We start from the raw sequence: 18,527 nt of genomic DNA, 5'->3' as shown, positions 1-18,527 counted from the left end.
GAAACTGGAATATGAGAGGAGATTGGCCCTAAGATCCAAAGAAAATCCTAGGGAATTTTTTAGCTATGTGGCCAGTAGGAGGAGAAATGACTGTGGAAGAATGATATTGTGGGATAAAAATGGGAATAGAGTGACTGATGCAGAGGACATAGTGGAATTGTTCAATGAACACTTTATTGGAGTATTTCATCCTGGAGGAGTCAGTTTTAATGCTAGATGGATAGGACTGGTTCGAGGTCTGGAGGTACAGGAGGAGAGTGTGTTTCAGATACTGAGTACTCTGGATGTCAGTAAAGCTGTGGGACTGGATGGTATTTTGCCACGAGTTTTGAGAGAATGTGCTAGGGAATTGACAGTACCTTTAACGTGGCTTTTCAATGAAAGTCTGGCTTTGGCAAAGGTGCCCAGGGAATGGAAGGAAGGTAAGATAGTGCCATTGCATAAGGGTGGTAACAGACTGGAAGTGTCTAATTATAGGCAAGTCTGTGTGTCATCAGTAGTTGTTAAGATCTTGGAGAAAGTAGTGAGGGACCGTATACAGCATTGGGCAGATGAGGGTAATGTTATCTGTGAGAATCAACATGGATTTGTGAAAAGATGCTCTTGTTTTAGCAATATGCTAGCCTTTTATAATAAAGTTACAAGAACATTAGATGAGGGAAAGGCATATACTGCAATTTTCTTAGACTTGGCGAAGGCATTTGACAGGGTGCCACATGATAAGCTGATATTTAAGTTGCAGCACATGGGTCTGGATGTCAGATTGGTCAACTGGATTCAGGATTGGCTGTCTGATAGGTATCAGAGAGTTGTGTATGGTGGAGCAGTTTCCAGGAGGCAGAGGGTTACAAGTGGGGTTCCACAGGGCTCAGTACTAGGACCTATATTGTTTAACATTTATATCAACGACATAGCCAGTGGATTGCAGGGGGATATTCAGTTGTTTGCGGATGATGCGAAGCTGGGAAGGATTATTAGTAATAGTGCAGATGTGGTAGCCCTGCAAGAGGATTTAAATAAGCTAGATAGATGGGCAAGTGAATGGGGGTGTCAGTTTAATGCAGCAAAATGTAAGGTCTTGAGGTTTGGGAAACATCGATGGGATGCTGCATACTCTATGGGAGGAGTTATACTGGAGGAAGTAGGGGAGACAAGAGATCTGGGGTTGATGATTGATAGAAACCTGAAGTTTAGGGGACATATTGCAAAGGTGGTGAGGGTAACACAGAGGATTGCTGCTATTATGAGAAGGACACTGACCTGCAGAGATAAGAGACTTATACATTCCGTTGTATAAGTCTCTGATCAGACCACACTTGGACTATTGTTTTCAGATTTGGTCCCCAGGATTTGAAGGGGATAAATTAACTGTGGAAAGGATACAAAGACAGATGACAAAGATGGTTTCAGGACTGTACAAGGATAGTTATGAGGATCGGCTGAGAGAATGTGGACTGCAGAGTTTGGTGGATAGAAGAAGGAGAGGTGATACGATTGAGACTTTTAAACTGTTGAGAGGTGGTTACAGGGTTGACACTGGGGAGCTCTTTCGCTTGGTTGATCAGCAGGAAGGAGTGATGACAAGAGGCCATCCCTGGAAGTTACGAAAGGAAACTGTGAGCAACAGGGTAAGGAGTGGTTTCTTTGTGTGGAGGGTGGTTGAGCCGTGGAATGCATTGCCTGATGGAGTGGTGGGAGCGAGAACGGTCAGTGAGTTTAAAGAGTGGTATGATAGACTTTGTGTTTCTCAGGGGGGGACCTCCCTCGATGAGTCTTGACAGACTTTATGTCTTAGGAAGGACCTCCCTCAATGAGTCTTTTGACTCCTTGGAGGCCTGAATAATAATAATAATAATAATAATATGCAAGGACAGATTTTATATAATTAAGGAATTTAATATGTCATTTGTGTTCTTTCCTTATTGGAATAGTATGTCCTGTTTCACATGTTATGATTATTATGACTGGCAACTCCAAGTAGTCCTTAGACTCATCAAGGGAGGCCCAAAACATCATGTCAAGAACTATCTAACATTTGCACAGTATCTATCATACTTTTCTCTGAACTCATTCACAGTCATGGCACCATAACAAACTCTGACAACATATTCCTCTCATTCACTACTCTCCAAGCAAAAACCTAGTTCTGACACCCTTGCCAACTACACCCTTACTCAGTTTCAATGGATGCACCTAGTTCTCCCAAGTTTCTGGCTTCGGCAACAATCCTGAAGTACAGTTCAACCAATGTGGTATATAGCTGGTAATCTTTTCACCCCAAAATGCATAACCTTACACTTTGCCACATTAAACTGACATCCATTCTCCTTTGTCCAGTCTGCTAATCTCCTAAAGATCAGCTACAATCTCTAAATGTGCCTGGTATCTAACAAGTACCATGCTATCCAAATCATCCTGCAAAATTTTGACATCATCTGTATTAACTATTGCTCTACCCATCTTTGCATCATTGGCAAATAACTGAACAGTTCCTCTCAGATCTTTTTCTATATCATTAATGAACAAATTAAACAATAGTGGTCAAAGAACATAACCCTGTGGCACACCTCTGGTCACAGGCCTTCTTTTGGGCTCTACTCCTGAATAAACTACTCTTTGACATCTCTCCATCAACTACCCTCCTATCCATCTCACCAACCCTATATCAGTCCCCATATGCTGCAGTTCACTGATTACAATTCCATGTGGTATCCTGTCAAAGGCCTTTGCAAAGTCCAGCAGTATCACTCTAAACCCATTATTCAACTCAGCTGTCATTGTATTATAAAACAGGAGCAAGTTACTAAGGCATGACCTACCCTTCACAAAACCATGCTATGTAAGGTGATTTATAGGTGCACTCGATTAGGTATACCTTTGGGTGAGCAAGGGGAAGAAAGAGATCTTTAGAGGAGCTCAGTAAACTTTTTAATTTAGTAGTGGTTTGAATATAGCTTTAATGTTGCATTTTTAGCAGTGTTCTTCAGATATTGCCTCTAATGTTTTTCATTAAGGAAGTATATGAGTTTATCTCCATAATTCTATACAGTGAAAGAGATTTTCTGTGTTAGTTACACAGAAAACTTTTTTCCCACATAGAGTGAACCAAATTCTCAACTGCCTTTGTTTCATCTACCTCTCTTCTCTGGAACAGACTTCCCATACTGTTTTTACTGAATGAATGCCATCCCCCCCCCCAAGTTTTCAAGAATCTTTATTCATTCCTTCTTTATTTCTTAATCACTTGCCCATGCACATCACTGTTGTGTTACATGCTTTGTGACCTTCCCTGTGTGAGGATGATATAATAAAAATGGCATGAAGGGAGGGTGAGTGAGAGAGAGAGAGAGAGAGAGAATAAGAGAAAGAATATATAAAAGGTACATTGCGCCCTTCGATTGGAATAGGCCTAAGTTCGATTCTCGTTGTGACGGGAGGAATCTTTATCTGAACGATTTCAATCGAAGGTGAGTTTGCCGATCTCATACGGAGGTAGCAAGGTTTTTTCTCCCGGAAACTCGGGTTTTTCATCCTGCATACAGACAAATCGGCCCTTCAGAACACACGCAATTTACAGACATAGAATACCAATTGTGATAGAGGTGGGTGGTAGATGGCGTTGATGGAGATGATTCATAGTAGAGGTTCGGTGTAGTGGTTGAGACAGTATCAGTTGAGAAAGTTGTAGGTGTCCTCCCGCGATGAGTCTTCGGACTCCTTGGAGGTGTCAGGAATAATAATAATAATAAGGGGTTACCTCTAAAATTTATGCAACAGTATAGTTAGTAAGGCTGTGAAGTTCAGAGCATTAACTTGGAGTGATGAATGGATGAAATGGGTTTTCAGAGGCAGCTGTAAGTACTTCACTGGTGATGGAGTTCAAGCAAAAGTATGATAAGCATTATATCAATAATGATTAGTGCAGCCTCCCAATGCTAAATAGGAAAATATTATAGATATGATAAATAATTGAATAAATTGAATAATAAGAGGAAAAAAAACTGACAGGAAGCTTGTAGTAAGGCAAACATAATTAAATAGTTCTATGAACAGTATCCTGATATCTTCAGAGTAGATAATATCGGAAAATGATGATTTATTCATTACATGACAATCTCATTATGTACGATTTTTATTCATCTTAAAAGCATTATGAATGTGTTTTTAACAACAAACAAATACACATCCAGTGTGAATTCTATTCTAAAGAAAAAGACACTAAATTATAAACTTGCCGTCCTAAGCCTTTCAAACTGGAAACTTCATTCAGTTTGCGTGCTGCATCAAAAACTGATGATTCATCATCATGGTCCCTAAAAAATTAAAACAAGTTTAAATATAATGATTTGATATTGCATGCAGCATATATCGATAACAATACCCAACTACAAACTACTTTACAGTTAGAAAACACTAAGCAAAAATTGTTTAATTTTTATTTAATTGTTTATAAATAATAACAATGCTTATAACATTATATAAATGCAGTACAACATGTTAAAGGTTACAGCTTATATTTTGACGTTGATTGAATAGTTAATAAATGGAATTGTTCAATTAACGCTTTAGATTATGAAACAAATGCACTGCGATCTAATGCCGATATTCGTTTGCTCTTGTCATTGCATGTTACATCATTCCCAACTGTAACTGCTCAAACAGCAGTGTATTTTTAGTAAGCTTACGAACCTTATTTCTGTGAGATATGAAACGTTTATTATTGGTGCATGTGTCTGGTGAACTATTTTTTGTAAATCTTATTTTATTTTGTAAAAATAGCATATAATTATTTATTTATTATAGATACAAGGCTGAATTATGATGAGTGTCACTGTTGAAAATATGAAAAGAATAATATTTTTTCAATTATCGTTACACGAAACAAATGCACTGCGATCTAATGCCAATATTTGTTTGCTGTCATTGCATGTTATGTCATTAGATACACTTGGGCAGTGTATCTTATGCCTGCGTTCGTTATTTCTGTGAGATATGAAACGTTTATTGTTGGCGCATGTTTGTGGTGAACTATTTTTTTGTAAATCTTATTTTATTTTGTTAAAATAACACATAATTATTTATTTATTATATATTCAAGGCTGAATTATGATGAGTGTCACTGTTGAAAATATGAAAAGAATTATATTTTTTCAATTATCGTTACACGAATGCACTGTGATCTAAAGCCGATATTCATTTGCACTTGTCATTGCTATTGATACAAAACTTTTATTATTGGTGTTTGTTCGTGGTGAGGATGAAATATTTTTAATAAAGTAATTTTTAATATGTAAATTTATTTATTAATAAATTCGTTACTGATTAGGAAAAAAAAGTGTTTTTTTTTTTTTTTCTGTATATGCAGCACCCCCCACTTAAAATTTTCACCGGCCGCCACTGGAACCTACACAATTTACAGTAAAGAAATACTAGTGGTGGTGGTTGGAAATAGAGCATTGTACGTAGATGATGATGGTAGTAGTGGTTCTATGTAGTTGGTGGAATAAATGGTGGAGATGAAGAGTAGAGTGCCCTCCATCAATAAGTCCTTGGAGGTGTCACATAATAATAATAATAATTCATTGGTATGCAATTTATTTTTGACATTTGTTTTATGTAAGATAAAGAACCTGCACCTTTGTAGCCTACATTTTCTTGTATATGTGCCAAAACATTTAATGGCTTTTGTAAAAATGTTATTCTTAAGATTATAGCCATTCTTTAGGAGTACTTTGCTGAGGTAATAATTTCTTGTTCCCTTTTGTTGTCGCCTGATATGATGTATGCTCTATCTTTGAGTGCCTTTTATACCCTTGCTTTTGGACAGAATAAAAGAATATAATTTCCTGGCATCTTTACTTTATAGTGAAAAAGAAGTGAAAAACACTTTCAATATCTATCTCTAATCCAGAGTATTTTAATAATAAGGTGTGACACCTTTTGACTACTTGTATATGGAAATATGACTTCTGCATTACTTCAACCTTGGTATTACTTTTGGGTCTGCTACCGATGAGACCTCAATAAAGGTTGAAATAGGTCTGAGTAGTGGTCCTTCGCATAATACATAGCATTATACATTTGGAAGGATATGTACATTGCATTATAGGATACTAAGGCAATTGATGTGAAATACTTTTGGGTCTGGTTCCTAACAATGAGACCTCAATAAAGGTTTGAAAATAGGTCTGAGTAGTGGTCCTTCCCATAATACATAGCATTATACATTTGGAAGGATATGTACATTGCATTATAGGATACTAAGGCAATTCATGTGAAATCAAGGGGGATATTCAGTTGTTTGCAGATGATGCGAAGCTGGGAAGGATTATTAGTAATAGTGCAGATGTGGTAGCCCTGCAAGAGGATTTAAATAAGCTAGATAGATGTGCAAGTGAATGGGGGTGTCAGTTTAATGCAGCAAAATGTAAGGTCTTGAGGTTTGGGAAACATCGATGGGATGCTGCATACTCTATGGGAGGAGTTATACTGGAGGAAGTAGGGGAGACAAGAGATCTGGGGTTGATGATTGATAGAAACCTGAAGTTTAGGGGACATATTGCAAAGGTGGTGAGGGTAACACAGAGGATTGCTACTATTATGAGAAGGACACTGACCTGCAGAGATAAGAGGGTTATCATTCTGTTGTATAAGTCTCTGATCAGACCACACTTGGACTATTGTTCTCAGATTTGGTCCCCAGGATTTGAAGGGGATAAATTAACTGTGGAAAGGATACAAAGACGGATGACAAAGATGGTTTCAGGACTGTACAAGGATAGTTATGAGGATCGGCTGAGAGAATGTGGACTGCAGAGTTTGGTGGATAGAAGAAGGAGAGGTGATATGATTGAGACTTTTAAACTGTTGAGAGGTGGTTACAGGGTTGACACTGGGGAGTTCTTTCACTTGGTTGATCAGCGGGAAGGAATGATGACAAGAGGCCATCCCTGGAAGTTACGAAAGGAAACTGTGAGCAACAGGGTAAGGAGTGGTTTCTTTGTGTGGATGGTGGTTGAGCCGTGGAATGCATTGCCTGATGGAGTGGTGGGAGCGAGATCGGTCAGTGAGTTTAAAGAGTGGTATGATAGACTTTGTGTTTCTCAGGGGGGGACCTCCCCTCGATGAGTCTTGACAGACTTTATGTCTTAGGAAGGACCTCCCTCGATGAGTCTTTTGACTCCTTGGAGGCCTGAATAATAATAATAATAATATATACAAGTAGCCCAGTTGTGAAGTGACTTCATACACAAACTATTTGCTTTCACTTAAGAATAAAGGATTAAAGCAGAGAATATAATTTCTTGGCATCTTTTAATTTATAGTATAACCAAGTGAAAAAAATGTTCAATAGTCTGGTTTGATCAGTATTGAAATTAGTATATCTAGAAAAGAAAATGTCCTATTTTCTTCAACTTCCATTGTGAAATGTATTTTGTGGAATGTATTTTAAGCTACTCAAGAGATTATTAAAACTATAAAGTGTTTCTTTGGAACTTGGCCAGATAAGGAAAATATCAACATACCTTAGCCATATTTTGGATTTCGTGTAGTATTTATCAATGGCTATTGTCTCAAAGGATTCCACATACAGCAATCCCTTGATTAATGCGTTCTTTAAAACAGGCGCATTAATCGAAAACGCACTATTCAAATATAATAATCTATGGGAAAATGTATAATTTGTTCCTCAGATTTCTTTTTTGACCCTTAATTTTTTTTATAAAATAATTAGGGTATGTCTCAGGGCTTAGTTAAAGGAAAACCATGAAGCTGAAAGACAATAAAACATATTCAGAATATAAATTTATTATTCTGCTTCTTAACAAAGAATTGAGCTAACGTAGTTTGGCAGGCATTCTGTTTCTTTTTTTTTATACAACTGACGGTATGGCCTGATTGCCACTTCTGCAAATTTTACTAGTTCTCTCTTCACCAGGGTCGGTCTCTAAGCATTGCTGCTTGAAACCTTCGATTGTACGAAAACTATTTTCAAATTGTCTCTGTGAAACCTCTTTGGGCTTGTCAGTGATTAAATTTTCTTCATATTCTTCAGGATCTTCCAGCTGTGCATCTAAATTTAGCAGGTCGGAATCACTCAACTTCTCAGAATGAGATTTAATTAACTTAGATTCATTTGAAAAGCCTCTAAAATCATTAGCACAATGTGAAAGAATGTGCTTCCAAATGGCTCGTATATTGCTAGCAGTAATTTCATTCGAGTTTGCGACTTTATAACCAGGCTGAGATTGCTCTGATTTGGCTAGAAAAGTCTTGGAAGGCATTCGCTTCCAAAAAAAGACTGGTTTCATCGACATTAAATATTTGTTGATCACAATAGTCCCCTTCTTACACAATTTTCTTCAAAATCTCTGGATATCTCCTTACCTGCACTGCAACTTTGCCTGTGATTAGAACATTATGAAGGCTATTTCTTGTTTTGAAATGCTCAAATCACCCAGCACTAATGTGGAATTCTTCTTCTTTTCAATCATTGATAGCCCTTTCTTTCCAGTTATAAAGAGACAATGCTTTTTGATTTAATTAGACCAGTGTTTAGCGGGATCCGTTTTTGATTACAATCTTCGATCCATGTAAAAAGACATCTCTGTAATTCAATCATTATAATACTTTGATTTCAAGTGCATGCATGATGAACTTGAAGCAGCCTTACCTTTCTCTTTGTATTCAGCAGTTGATTCACCCATTTTTGTGTTCTTGTCCTATCTTTGCTCTGGACTCTTTCTTTTTTTATTATTTCAAGTTTTTCTTCCAATCAGATTACATTTTGAATCATTTTCACATTTCTATTTTTTTTGCTCACTAATTCTTTTACTCATGATTAAAGGTTAGGAAAATAATTTAAAATAAAAAAGTAAGGAAAACAATTGCACGAGATATGATCAGCAAAATGCTATGTAAAGCAGACAACATAAATTTTGCCCTGTAAATTTGGAACATAGTGTACACGGAAATAGTGTAGTATGCCATTAAAAAATAACTTTGTAAAATGTTTCAAATCGGTAACTAAATTATTTCATCCTAGTGAGTGATTTTTTAAAATAGTTAGCCATAAAAAATGTATAGATTGAAAATTTTTAAAATCTGTAACATTTATTTTTAAGATGCATGTAGGCACACTAATCAAATTTTAAAAGCATACTAATTGAATTTGGGTATTGAAAAAAAATGATGCACTAATTGAAAACGCACTAATCGGGGGTGCATTAATCAAGGGATTGATGTACATATTTGCTAAGTAGAGAGAAATTAAAGCTCAGATTGATAGCTCCTCATTCTGTTTATAGTAAAGTATTCAAATAGAAAGAAAGTGTTGTCTGGAGAAAATCTGAATAATGTGATGGTGTGTCTAGTGGAAAAAGTTCTTATAGCCACTATATTATGTGTTCTCTGAGAATGCTGGAAAAAGAGTTGTTATGTCAAAGCTCACTAAAATATCTGTCATATGTAAAATGAAATCTTTAATTTTGTTCATGAAAATCCTTCAAAATTGTTAATGTACTAAGATGTTTTCGATTATAGAGTTAAGTTTTACTAAATATTTGGATAGATAGTATGGTGGAGAATGTCTGGCATGAATTTACTTATTATCTTTTTTGATAATAAGTAAATTCATGCAATTAACTTATTATCAAAAAAGATAATAAGTAAATTCATGCAAAAAACTGGAGGAACAGATGATGATTAACTTCATTTTTCTTTTTTCTTTTCATCATTTTTAATGACCCTGGAAACTCAATTTTTAGCTTTTGTTGAGAGTAACGAAAGAAGCCAAATTGGAAATATCTTCACCTATATCTGCTATTCTTTCTGTATTGGTTGGCTTCCTGGCTGGGTGGTTAGCGTATCCACTCTCCAGAAAAAAGGCTGTGGGTTCGAATGAGCATGGATGTTTGTGATTGTCTGTGAAAATACTAATGGTGGGCAGTAGATGGCCTGTAGATGATGCATTCGCTGTAGTTGGTGGACTGAGTGGCAGAGATGGAGAGTTGTAGAGTATGTACCCAACCTCGATGAGTCTTTGAACTCCCTGGAGGTGTCACATAATAATAATTATGATTCAGGCCTACATGGAGTCAAAATCACGGGAGGCACATCCTAGAAAACACAAAGTCTATCATACCATTCCTTGAACTCATTGACTGTTCATGCTCTCACCACTCCATCAGACAATGCATTCAATGGTTCACCCACATTCCATGTAAAGAAACCACTCCTCACCCTCTTGCTCACAACTTTCTTCTTTAACTTCCAGGGATGGCCCCTTATCTTCTCTCTCCTTCCTTCTGTTCCACCAAGCAAAAGAACTCCCCAGGGTCAACCCTGTAACCAGCTCTCAACAGTTTTTTAAAAGTCTCAATCATATCACCTCTACTTCTTCTATCCACAAAATTCTGTGGTCCACATTTCCTCAGCCTGTCTTCATAACTAACATTGTACAGTCCTGATACCATCTTTGTTTTGCCTCTGCACCCTTTCCACAGTTAATTTATCCTTTTCAAATCCTGGAGACAAATTTGAGTAAAATATTCCAAGTATGGTCTGATCAGGACGTTATATGATGGAATGACAACTCTTTTATCTCTGCAGGTCAGCATTCTTCTTAGTATAGCAGCAATCCTCTGGGTAACCTTCACGACCTTTGCAATATGTTCCCTGATCAGATTTCTATCAATCACCACTCCAGATACCTTGCCTCATCTACCTCTTCCAGTACAATTCCTCCAACAGAGTATGCAGCCTGCTATCGATGTATCCCAAACTTCAAGACTTAACATTCTCTGAAATAAACTAAAATCTCATTCATTTACACATTTGGCCAGTCTATTTAAATCCTCTTGCAGAGCTACTCATCTCCACTATTACTAATAACACTACCCAGCTTCACATCATCTGCAAACAACTGATTATCCTCCTGAAATCCATTGACAATGCCATTGATATAAAGGTTAAACAATACAGGCCCCAGTACTGATCTCTGTGGGACTTCCACTTGGAACTTTCTGCCTCTTTGATACTGCTTCCCCCATACACAACATTCTGATACCTATCAGATAGACAATCCTGAATCGAGTTCACTAACCTGACATCTAAACCCAAGTGCTGCAATTTAAATATCAGCTAAACATGTCGTATCCTGACAAATGCCTTTGAAAAATCCAAAAAAAATGGCAGAATATGCCTTGACCTCATCAACCACTCTTGTCACTTTATTATAAAAGGCAATCATATTACAAAAGCAAGAGCACCACTTAACAAAGACCCTCATCTGCCCAAAGCTGTATATGGTGATGAAACACAAACTGGTCTATAATTTGACACTTCCAGTCTGCTACCACCCCTTATGAAATGGCACTATCTTCCCCTCCTTCCACTCCTTAGGTACCTTTCCCTTGGTCAAACTTTCATTGAAACGGAGCTGTCAGTTCTTTAGCACATTCTCTCAAAACTGTGGCAAAATTCTCTAAAGTCCCACTGCTTTATTGACATTCAGAGTACTTATTACTTGAAACATACTCTCCTCTTTCACTTCTAAACCTTGAACCTGCCTTATCCCTCTAGTATTAAAACTTACTTCTCCAGGATGAAATACCCCAATAAAGTGTTCATTGAGTCACTCCACTATGTCATTTGCATCAGTCACTCTATTCCCATATTTATCCAACAATGTCATTCTTCCACAATCATTTCTCCTCCTGCTGGCCAGCCACATAGCTAAAAAATTCCTTAGGATTTTCTTTGGATCTCAGGGCCGATCCCTTCACATATTCCAGTTTTGTTTTCCTTACCATACTAGTCACTCTCCTGGCCTGAATCTTATATTCTTCATGCATCTGCTCTTCACCCCTATGCTTATATGTCTTCCATAACCTTTTTTTTTAACGTGCAGTTCCAGTTTGATATGGTTTGTCATCCACTTTACACCAAATGGTTTTCTCTTCTTCACTCTTGGCATACAGCTTACTATTGCATCTAATAAATATTCTTTCACAATTTCCGAAGTACTAATGATCTCTTGCCCTTCCAATTCCTCCCTTCATGGAACTGTCCCAAGTTGATATCTAAGACTATTATAATCACCTACCTTATAATTCCACATTTATTCCCTTCTCTTTGATACTCCTGCATGTGTATTCGTCTTCCAAGTCAAAACCACATGGTCATTCTCTCCAACTGGGGGAGGTGATGCCATCTCAGTTTATTATCAGCTCTTCTGTTGCTATGACCAAATCCAAAATTCTTGAACCTTGTGTTCCTTCTACTACATGTTGTGTGAGACTATGGAAGTTTTTTCACTTGGTTATGCTACTAATTATATATTGGGTTTTATCCTTTATCCAAGTGTAAGCAAACAAAGTTTGCACCTGAAGTAGTTTCAGAACTGGGGCAACTCGTGGTAAAGATGGTATAAGTTCTCATCACGTGCCTTAGAGATGTGCTTTGCATTATCTCCCATAATGCAAAGCACATCTCCTTGCAGACATGTATACTGCTATGCATTAAGGGAAGGGCCACTACTCAGACCGGTTTCGACCTTTATTGACGTGCTGTTTAAGTAAAGACTTCTATAAAAATTAGGCAGTCCCCCAGAAACACTCCCTACGAGTGTCCAACTCAATGATGGCTCCACTCAGAGACAGGCTCACCCCACCACCAAGCAGTGCCATAATCTCAGTAGTGGCCCCACTCAGAAATAGGCAAAAACCTACCCTCAAGCAGAGCTTCTCATATCTCAGGGAAAGCAACCACTTCTGCACAAAAGCACATCAGTGGGAGCCAGACCCAGAGGAGGTGATACTAAGGTGGAAGTAATGGAAAAGTCATCTTTATCTATACGAGTTGCCAAAGGGTGTCACACCCTATTATTAAAATTCTCTCGATTAGAGATAAGTTTATGAAAGTTTTTTCACTTGGCTATGCTGCTAATTATATATTGGGTTTTATCCTTCATCCAAGTGTAAGCAAACTTTCATTTTTATTAAAAGAATTTTAATAATAGGGTGTGACTTCTCTTCAGCTCTTCATTATCATACCTGGGCAACACACACACACAATCTTTCCTCTCTGAGTCTTCTTCCATACAACCTCAAGCATGAACTTCAGATCTTTTGCTAGCCGATTCACACTACTCTCAGGTCATTCGTGCCCACCATCACAATCATCTCATCCACCCTTTCACCCCTTAATTGCCATAGCCACACTTTCTATGTTCCACCGGGCAAACACTCCTCAGCCATTCTATCTTGCATCCTCATCATTTTTTTTTTTTTTTTCTATTAGAATACCCAGAAATTGGAAGCCTGTTCTCCTTTTCAGTTTCCAATGTGAATTTCATTTTAGGATGATGATTGTTAAGGAAACAAATGTCTCTAAAACACTGCTTACTAGTATTTTAGAATATTTTTTAAAACATTTTCTTTCAGCACTAATGGCATTAAGTTACTTTCCAATATTTTAATTTTTCACACAATTTCATCTCTGATGCCATCTGTTCTGTTTTCTAATTTTCCACAGAACTTTATTTATTTATTTGTATTTTATTTTATTTTTTTGGGTCTCCAGTATTCCTCTCAAATGAATTGTTTATAGGAAACTAATAATGATATAAATTTAATTATGAATTTTTAGTTACTAATATTCAGAAATATTATTGCAATAAACTGATGAATCTTTTTGAAAAAAGCATGGGATAAACATTTTCCCATCATTTTCACACCAATAAAATCATCTTCCTGTAAAAATAAGTTCTTAGCCTGAATTCTGGATCCCAAAACTTTTGTAGAATTTTTTGGAAGAAAATTCCTTAAAAAAATGATTAATTTCACTTTGTGTGAAAATTTGAGACTAACAAAATCTTTCAGAATTGAAATTCACATAATCATTTTTATTAATATTAGATTCAAAATGGTTGGTAGCTTTCACTAAAGCCACCAACTCAGCCATTAACAATAATGCCCTTTGGTTCGAAAGACCTGGGTTCAAATCTTGTCTAAAATGTGAAGAAGCTGGTGTTATATGGCAAAAGGATTTTACCTTCTGGAAGTTTTTTTTTTTTTTTTTTTTTTTATCTCATAAGACTAGCCACAGAATACCTATGACTGATAGACATATCAGACTATTACATAGGATTAACCACTCTATCACAGCATTAATTTCCTATAAAGACAAGTAACTTGACCATGATAGGACCACTTGGCCTAAAAAACATAACAAAATGATGATGATTCAAAATCAGATGAATTCCTTCTTCCTCTATTGCATCAGTCTTATGACTGGTAGCTCAGCAGCACATTTCCTTCCATTCTTCTCTTCTGCTTGCTTTTCTCTTTATTTCGTAGTATGCTTTTAGTCCAGTGCTTTGTTTTATTTGATCAAAGTATCTTTTCCTTTTCCTGGTCTTCCTCTTTCTGAATTCCAGATCAATGGAATTCCCAAAAGATAAAGATCTTTCTTCCTTACAGAGCCTTAAGTCAGCAATAACATTTATATACAGCCAACTGTTGCTATAGTGAAGTCACTTACTCAATGAAAAGTCCTGAGTAAAGTCCATCGCACCATGATATACTAAAGAAAATTTACTGTAACAACTGAAAGACACCAGCAACTGATAACAACAGCAACCAACTATTTTCTTTGATTGCTACGTATGCACTTTAGTGAAAGTCAACTATATATGACTAGACAAATCCACAAACACAAATAATACCTGCCCCAATCAGTACATGATTTCGGTATTACTGTAAATGATTCAGTTTTGTAGAAATGCAAAATTCATATTTTACAAAAAGACCATATTTTTATAAAATATACAAATATTTTACAATGTATAAGTTTACAAAAATATAAGAATTATTATAGTACAGGTAATTATTTTCAGAATTAAATTTTATGTAAATCAATAAAAGGTAAATTATTTTATAAGATTCCTATAATATTAGACTAAACAAAAAAAAAAAATAAAAAAAATAAAACAAAACTTACCATATGTCCAGATGGAGTTTATCAGAATGTATGTCATCTATATCACTATTCACAAAAAAAATAAAAGTTTATTAGAACATCATCTATACCACTATTCAAAATCAAAAAAAAAGAAAAAAATATTTAAAAAATGAAGATTAAAGTATCATAATCTAACTGCTGATATGAATTATCATGGAAATACAGGATCCAAGAATCATAGCTAGATAACTGGGAGGAGAACTACACATAACTTTTAAGGAATATGCACAAGCAAATGCAGCTTCAGATACTGAATGCCCAATCTTTACCTTCCTGCAGTATCTACCTAGATACTGCACACCTGAGTATGGGATGGCAATTTGTGATTAGCTACTAAAATCAAAATGATAAGAAAATAGTATGAAAGATTAAAGCAATGTAAAAATATATGAATATTATATTTATACATATACAGTGCACTAGAGCACTAACCCTCACCACTTTTAACACACAATGGATCACACTTCATATATACATATTATTATTATGATTATGATTCAGGCCTTCATGGAGTTACAAGACTCACAGTGGGAGGCCCATTCTAGAAAACACAGTCTATCATATCACCCTCTGAACCCATTGACCGTTTCAGCTTTCACCACTGTCAAGCAATGCATTCCATGGTTCAACTACCCTCCATGCAAAGAAACCAATCCTCACCTTCTTGCTCACAACTTCCTTTCATAACTACTAGGGATGGCCCATTGTCCTTGGTCCTTCCCCTGTTAAACCAAATGAAAGAATTCCCCAGTGTCAATCTTGTAACCACCTCTAAACAGATTAAAAATCTCAGTCACATCATCTCTCCTTCTTCTGTCTATCAAACTCTGCAGTCCACTTCTCTCAGCCTATCCCCTTAACTAATATTGTAGAGTCCTAATAACATCTTTGTTATCGACTCTGCACTCTTTCCATAGTTAATTTATCTCCTTTTCAAATCTTGGGGACAATATTTGAGCACAACAGTCCAAGTGTGGTCTGATTAGGGTTTTATACAATGGAATGGCAACTCTTTTATCTGCAGGTCAGTGTTCTTCTTAGTATTGCAACAATCCTCTGGGTTACCTTCACCACCTTTGCAGTATGTCCCCTGAATTTCAGGTTTCTATCAATCATCACTCAAGATCCCTTGCCTCCAGTATAGTTCCTCCAATACAGTATGCAGCCTCCCATCAATGTATCCTAGACTTCAAGACTTGACATTTAACTGCATTATTCATCTGCTCATTCATTTGCTCACATGTCCAGCTTATTCAAATCCTCTTGCAGGGCTACCACATCTGCACTATTACTAATAACCCTTCCCAGCTTCACATCATTTGCAAACAACTGAACATCCCCACCCCCCTTGCAATCAACTGACAAATATTATTGATATAAAGTTAAACAATACAGGTATCATTCTCAGCAGTACTGAGCCCTGTATGTAGCCCTGTATGATTAGATAGCCAATCCCTGTTAGATGGCCAATCCATGTGCTGCAACTTAAATATCAGCTTATTATGTGGTACCCTGTTATATGCCTTTGTAAAATCCAAAAAAATGGTAGAATATGCCTTTCCTTCATCAACCACTCTTGTCACTTTATTATAAAAGACAATAATATTATTAAAAAAAGAGTGCCCCTTTACAAATCCATGCTGACTCTCATAGATAACATTCAACTGCCTAATGCTGTCAATGATCCTTGACTAATTTCTTCAAATTCTTAACGACTACTGATGAAATACAATCTGGTCTATAGTTTGACATTTTCAGTCTGCTACTACCCTTATACAATTGTCCTATCTTATCCTCCTTCCACTCCTTGGGAAGCTTTCCTATGGCTAGACGTTCATTGTAAAGTCAGCTCAACAGAGCTGTCAGTTCTTTAGTACATTCTCTCAAAACCTGAGGTAAAATTCCATAAAGTCCTACTGGTTTATTATCATCCAGAGTATTTGAAACACATTCTCCTCTTGCACTTCTAAACTTCGAACTTGTCCTATCCCTCTAGTATGAAAAAGTACTTCTCCAGGATGAAATACCCCAATAAAGTGTTCATTGAACAACTCCTCTATGTCCTTTGCATTAGTCACTCTATTTCCATTTTTATCCAACAATGTCATTCTTCCACAATCATGTCTTCTCCGACTGGCATCATAACAAAAGAGAATTCCTCAGGATTTCTTAGCCAATCCACGGTACCAATATACGATAGGTCTACAATTCATGGGTTGCATCACACAAACATATAGATTTACAGGTTTTCTAGTTTCATAGAATAATACCAATCCCATTGGTTGGAGTAAATGCATTAAACTCAAAAAGATATTATTAAAATAATAATAAATGTGTGGTCTCTATTCAGATTTGCAGTATCGCTTTATATCTTGAGTAGATGGGACATCATTGTTAATATTTTGTTCAGGTCAGCATCATTGCAGTTCCTTCCTTACAATACTAGTCATTCTCCTGGCCTGAGCCATATTCTTCATGCATTTGCTCGATATACCTCTCCTTGTAACTCTTCCATAACTTCTTTTTTACTTACACTTCCTGTTTGATATTGTTTGTCATTCGCTTTACACCAAATTATATTTGTGTTCTCTTCTTCATTCATAGTACACAACTTTGTATTACTCCTAATAAATAATCCTTTGCAAGTTCCCAAGAACTGATGATATCTCACACTTCCAATTCCTCCATATATGGAACTACCCAAGCTGATATCTAAGATTATTATAATCCCCTGCCTTATAATTCTGCATACACTCCTTTCTCTTTGATACTCCTGCATGTCCGGCGAATGTTGGTCGATTGGTAGAGCCTCTGCTACTAATGGCTCAGTTAAGTAAGTTTGAGCGCGGTTAGTAGTTGGAAGGGGACCAATCGTTCGATGCTGTCGGCACACTCTCCCTCGATGAGTCTTTGGACTCCCTGGAGGTGTCAAAATAATAATAATAATAATAATAATGTCTATTTATCTTCTAAGTGAAAATCACATGGTAACTCTCTCCAACTGGGAGCAGAGATGCCATCTCAGTTATAATCAGATCTTCTGATGCCATGATCAAATCTAAAACTCCTAAACTGTGTGCTTCTTCTACTACATGTTGTCTAAGACCTGTGTCTCTCAAGAATTCCAGAAATTCCATTTCCTTACCACTACATGCAGTTTCCTCTTCCCAATTTATACTGCTGTAGTTAAAATCTCTCAAAACAAGAATTCTTCTTGCACTCGCAAAGCTCAACTGCCTAAACATCTGCTCTTCATCCTCTATGCAACCTAGCTTATAGCAAAACCCCACTACATATCCTGGCCCACCACCTCATACCATATGCTTTCAAAATCTATTGGTGCCACTGTCCTTCAATCCTCCACGCTGACAAGATGTAGGTCATCATTTATCATAAGTAGTACTCCACCACTGCATTTTTCCTTTCTATCCTATCGAAAAATACTATGCCCTACTACTTCTATTCCTGTCAGTATATCATCTTCCATAGACCATGTCTCAGAG

The 18,527-nt window shown here is 36.6% G+C and overlaps 1 protein-coding gene across 1 annotated transcript in view; it reads right to left on the bottom strand.

Annotated features, from left to right (window-relative positions):
• Positions 1-18,527, bottom strand: part of LOC150097276 (BAI1-associated protein 3-like) — a 533,976-nt gene that overhangs the window by 430,515 nt on the left and 84,934 nt on the right. Inside the window, 2 exon segments of the mRNA XM_090407633.1 lie at positions 4,236-4,313; positions 15,004-15,048. Coding sequence (XP_090263759.1) covers positions 4,236-4,313; positions 15,004-15,048 — 123 coding nt within the window.

This window comes from Typopeltis vanoorti, chromosome 17, assembly GCF_054136105.1.
Source record: "Typopeltis vanoorti isolate ZY-2024b chromosome 17, IOZ_Tvanoo_1.0, whole genome shotgun sequence".
Classification (NCBI taxonomy): Eukaryota; Metazoa; Arthropoda; class Arachnida; order Uropygi; family Thelyphonidae; genus Typopeltis; species Typopeltis vanoorti.
Note: the sequence above shows the minus strand (reverse complement) of the source record. Positions and strands in the feature narration are given on the sequence as shown.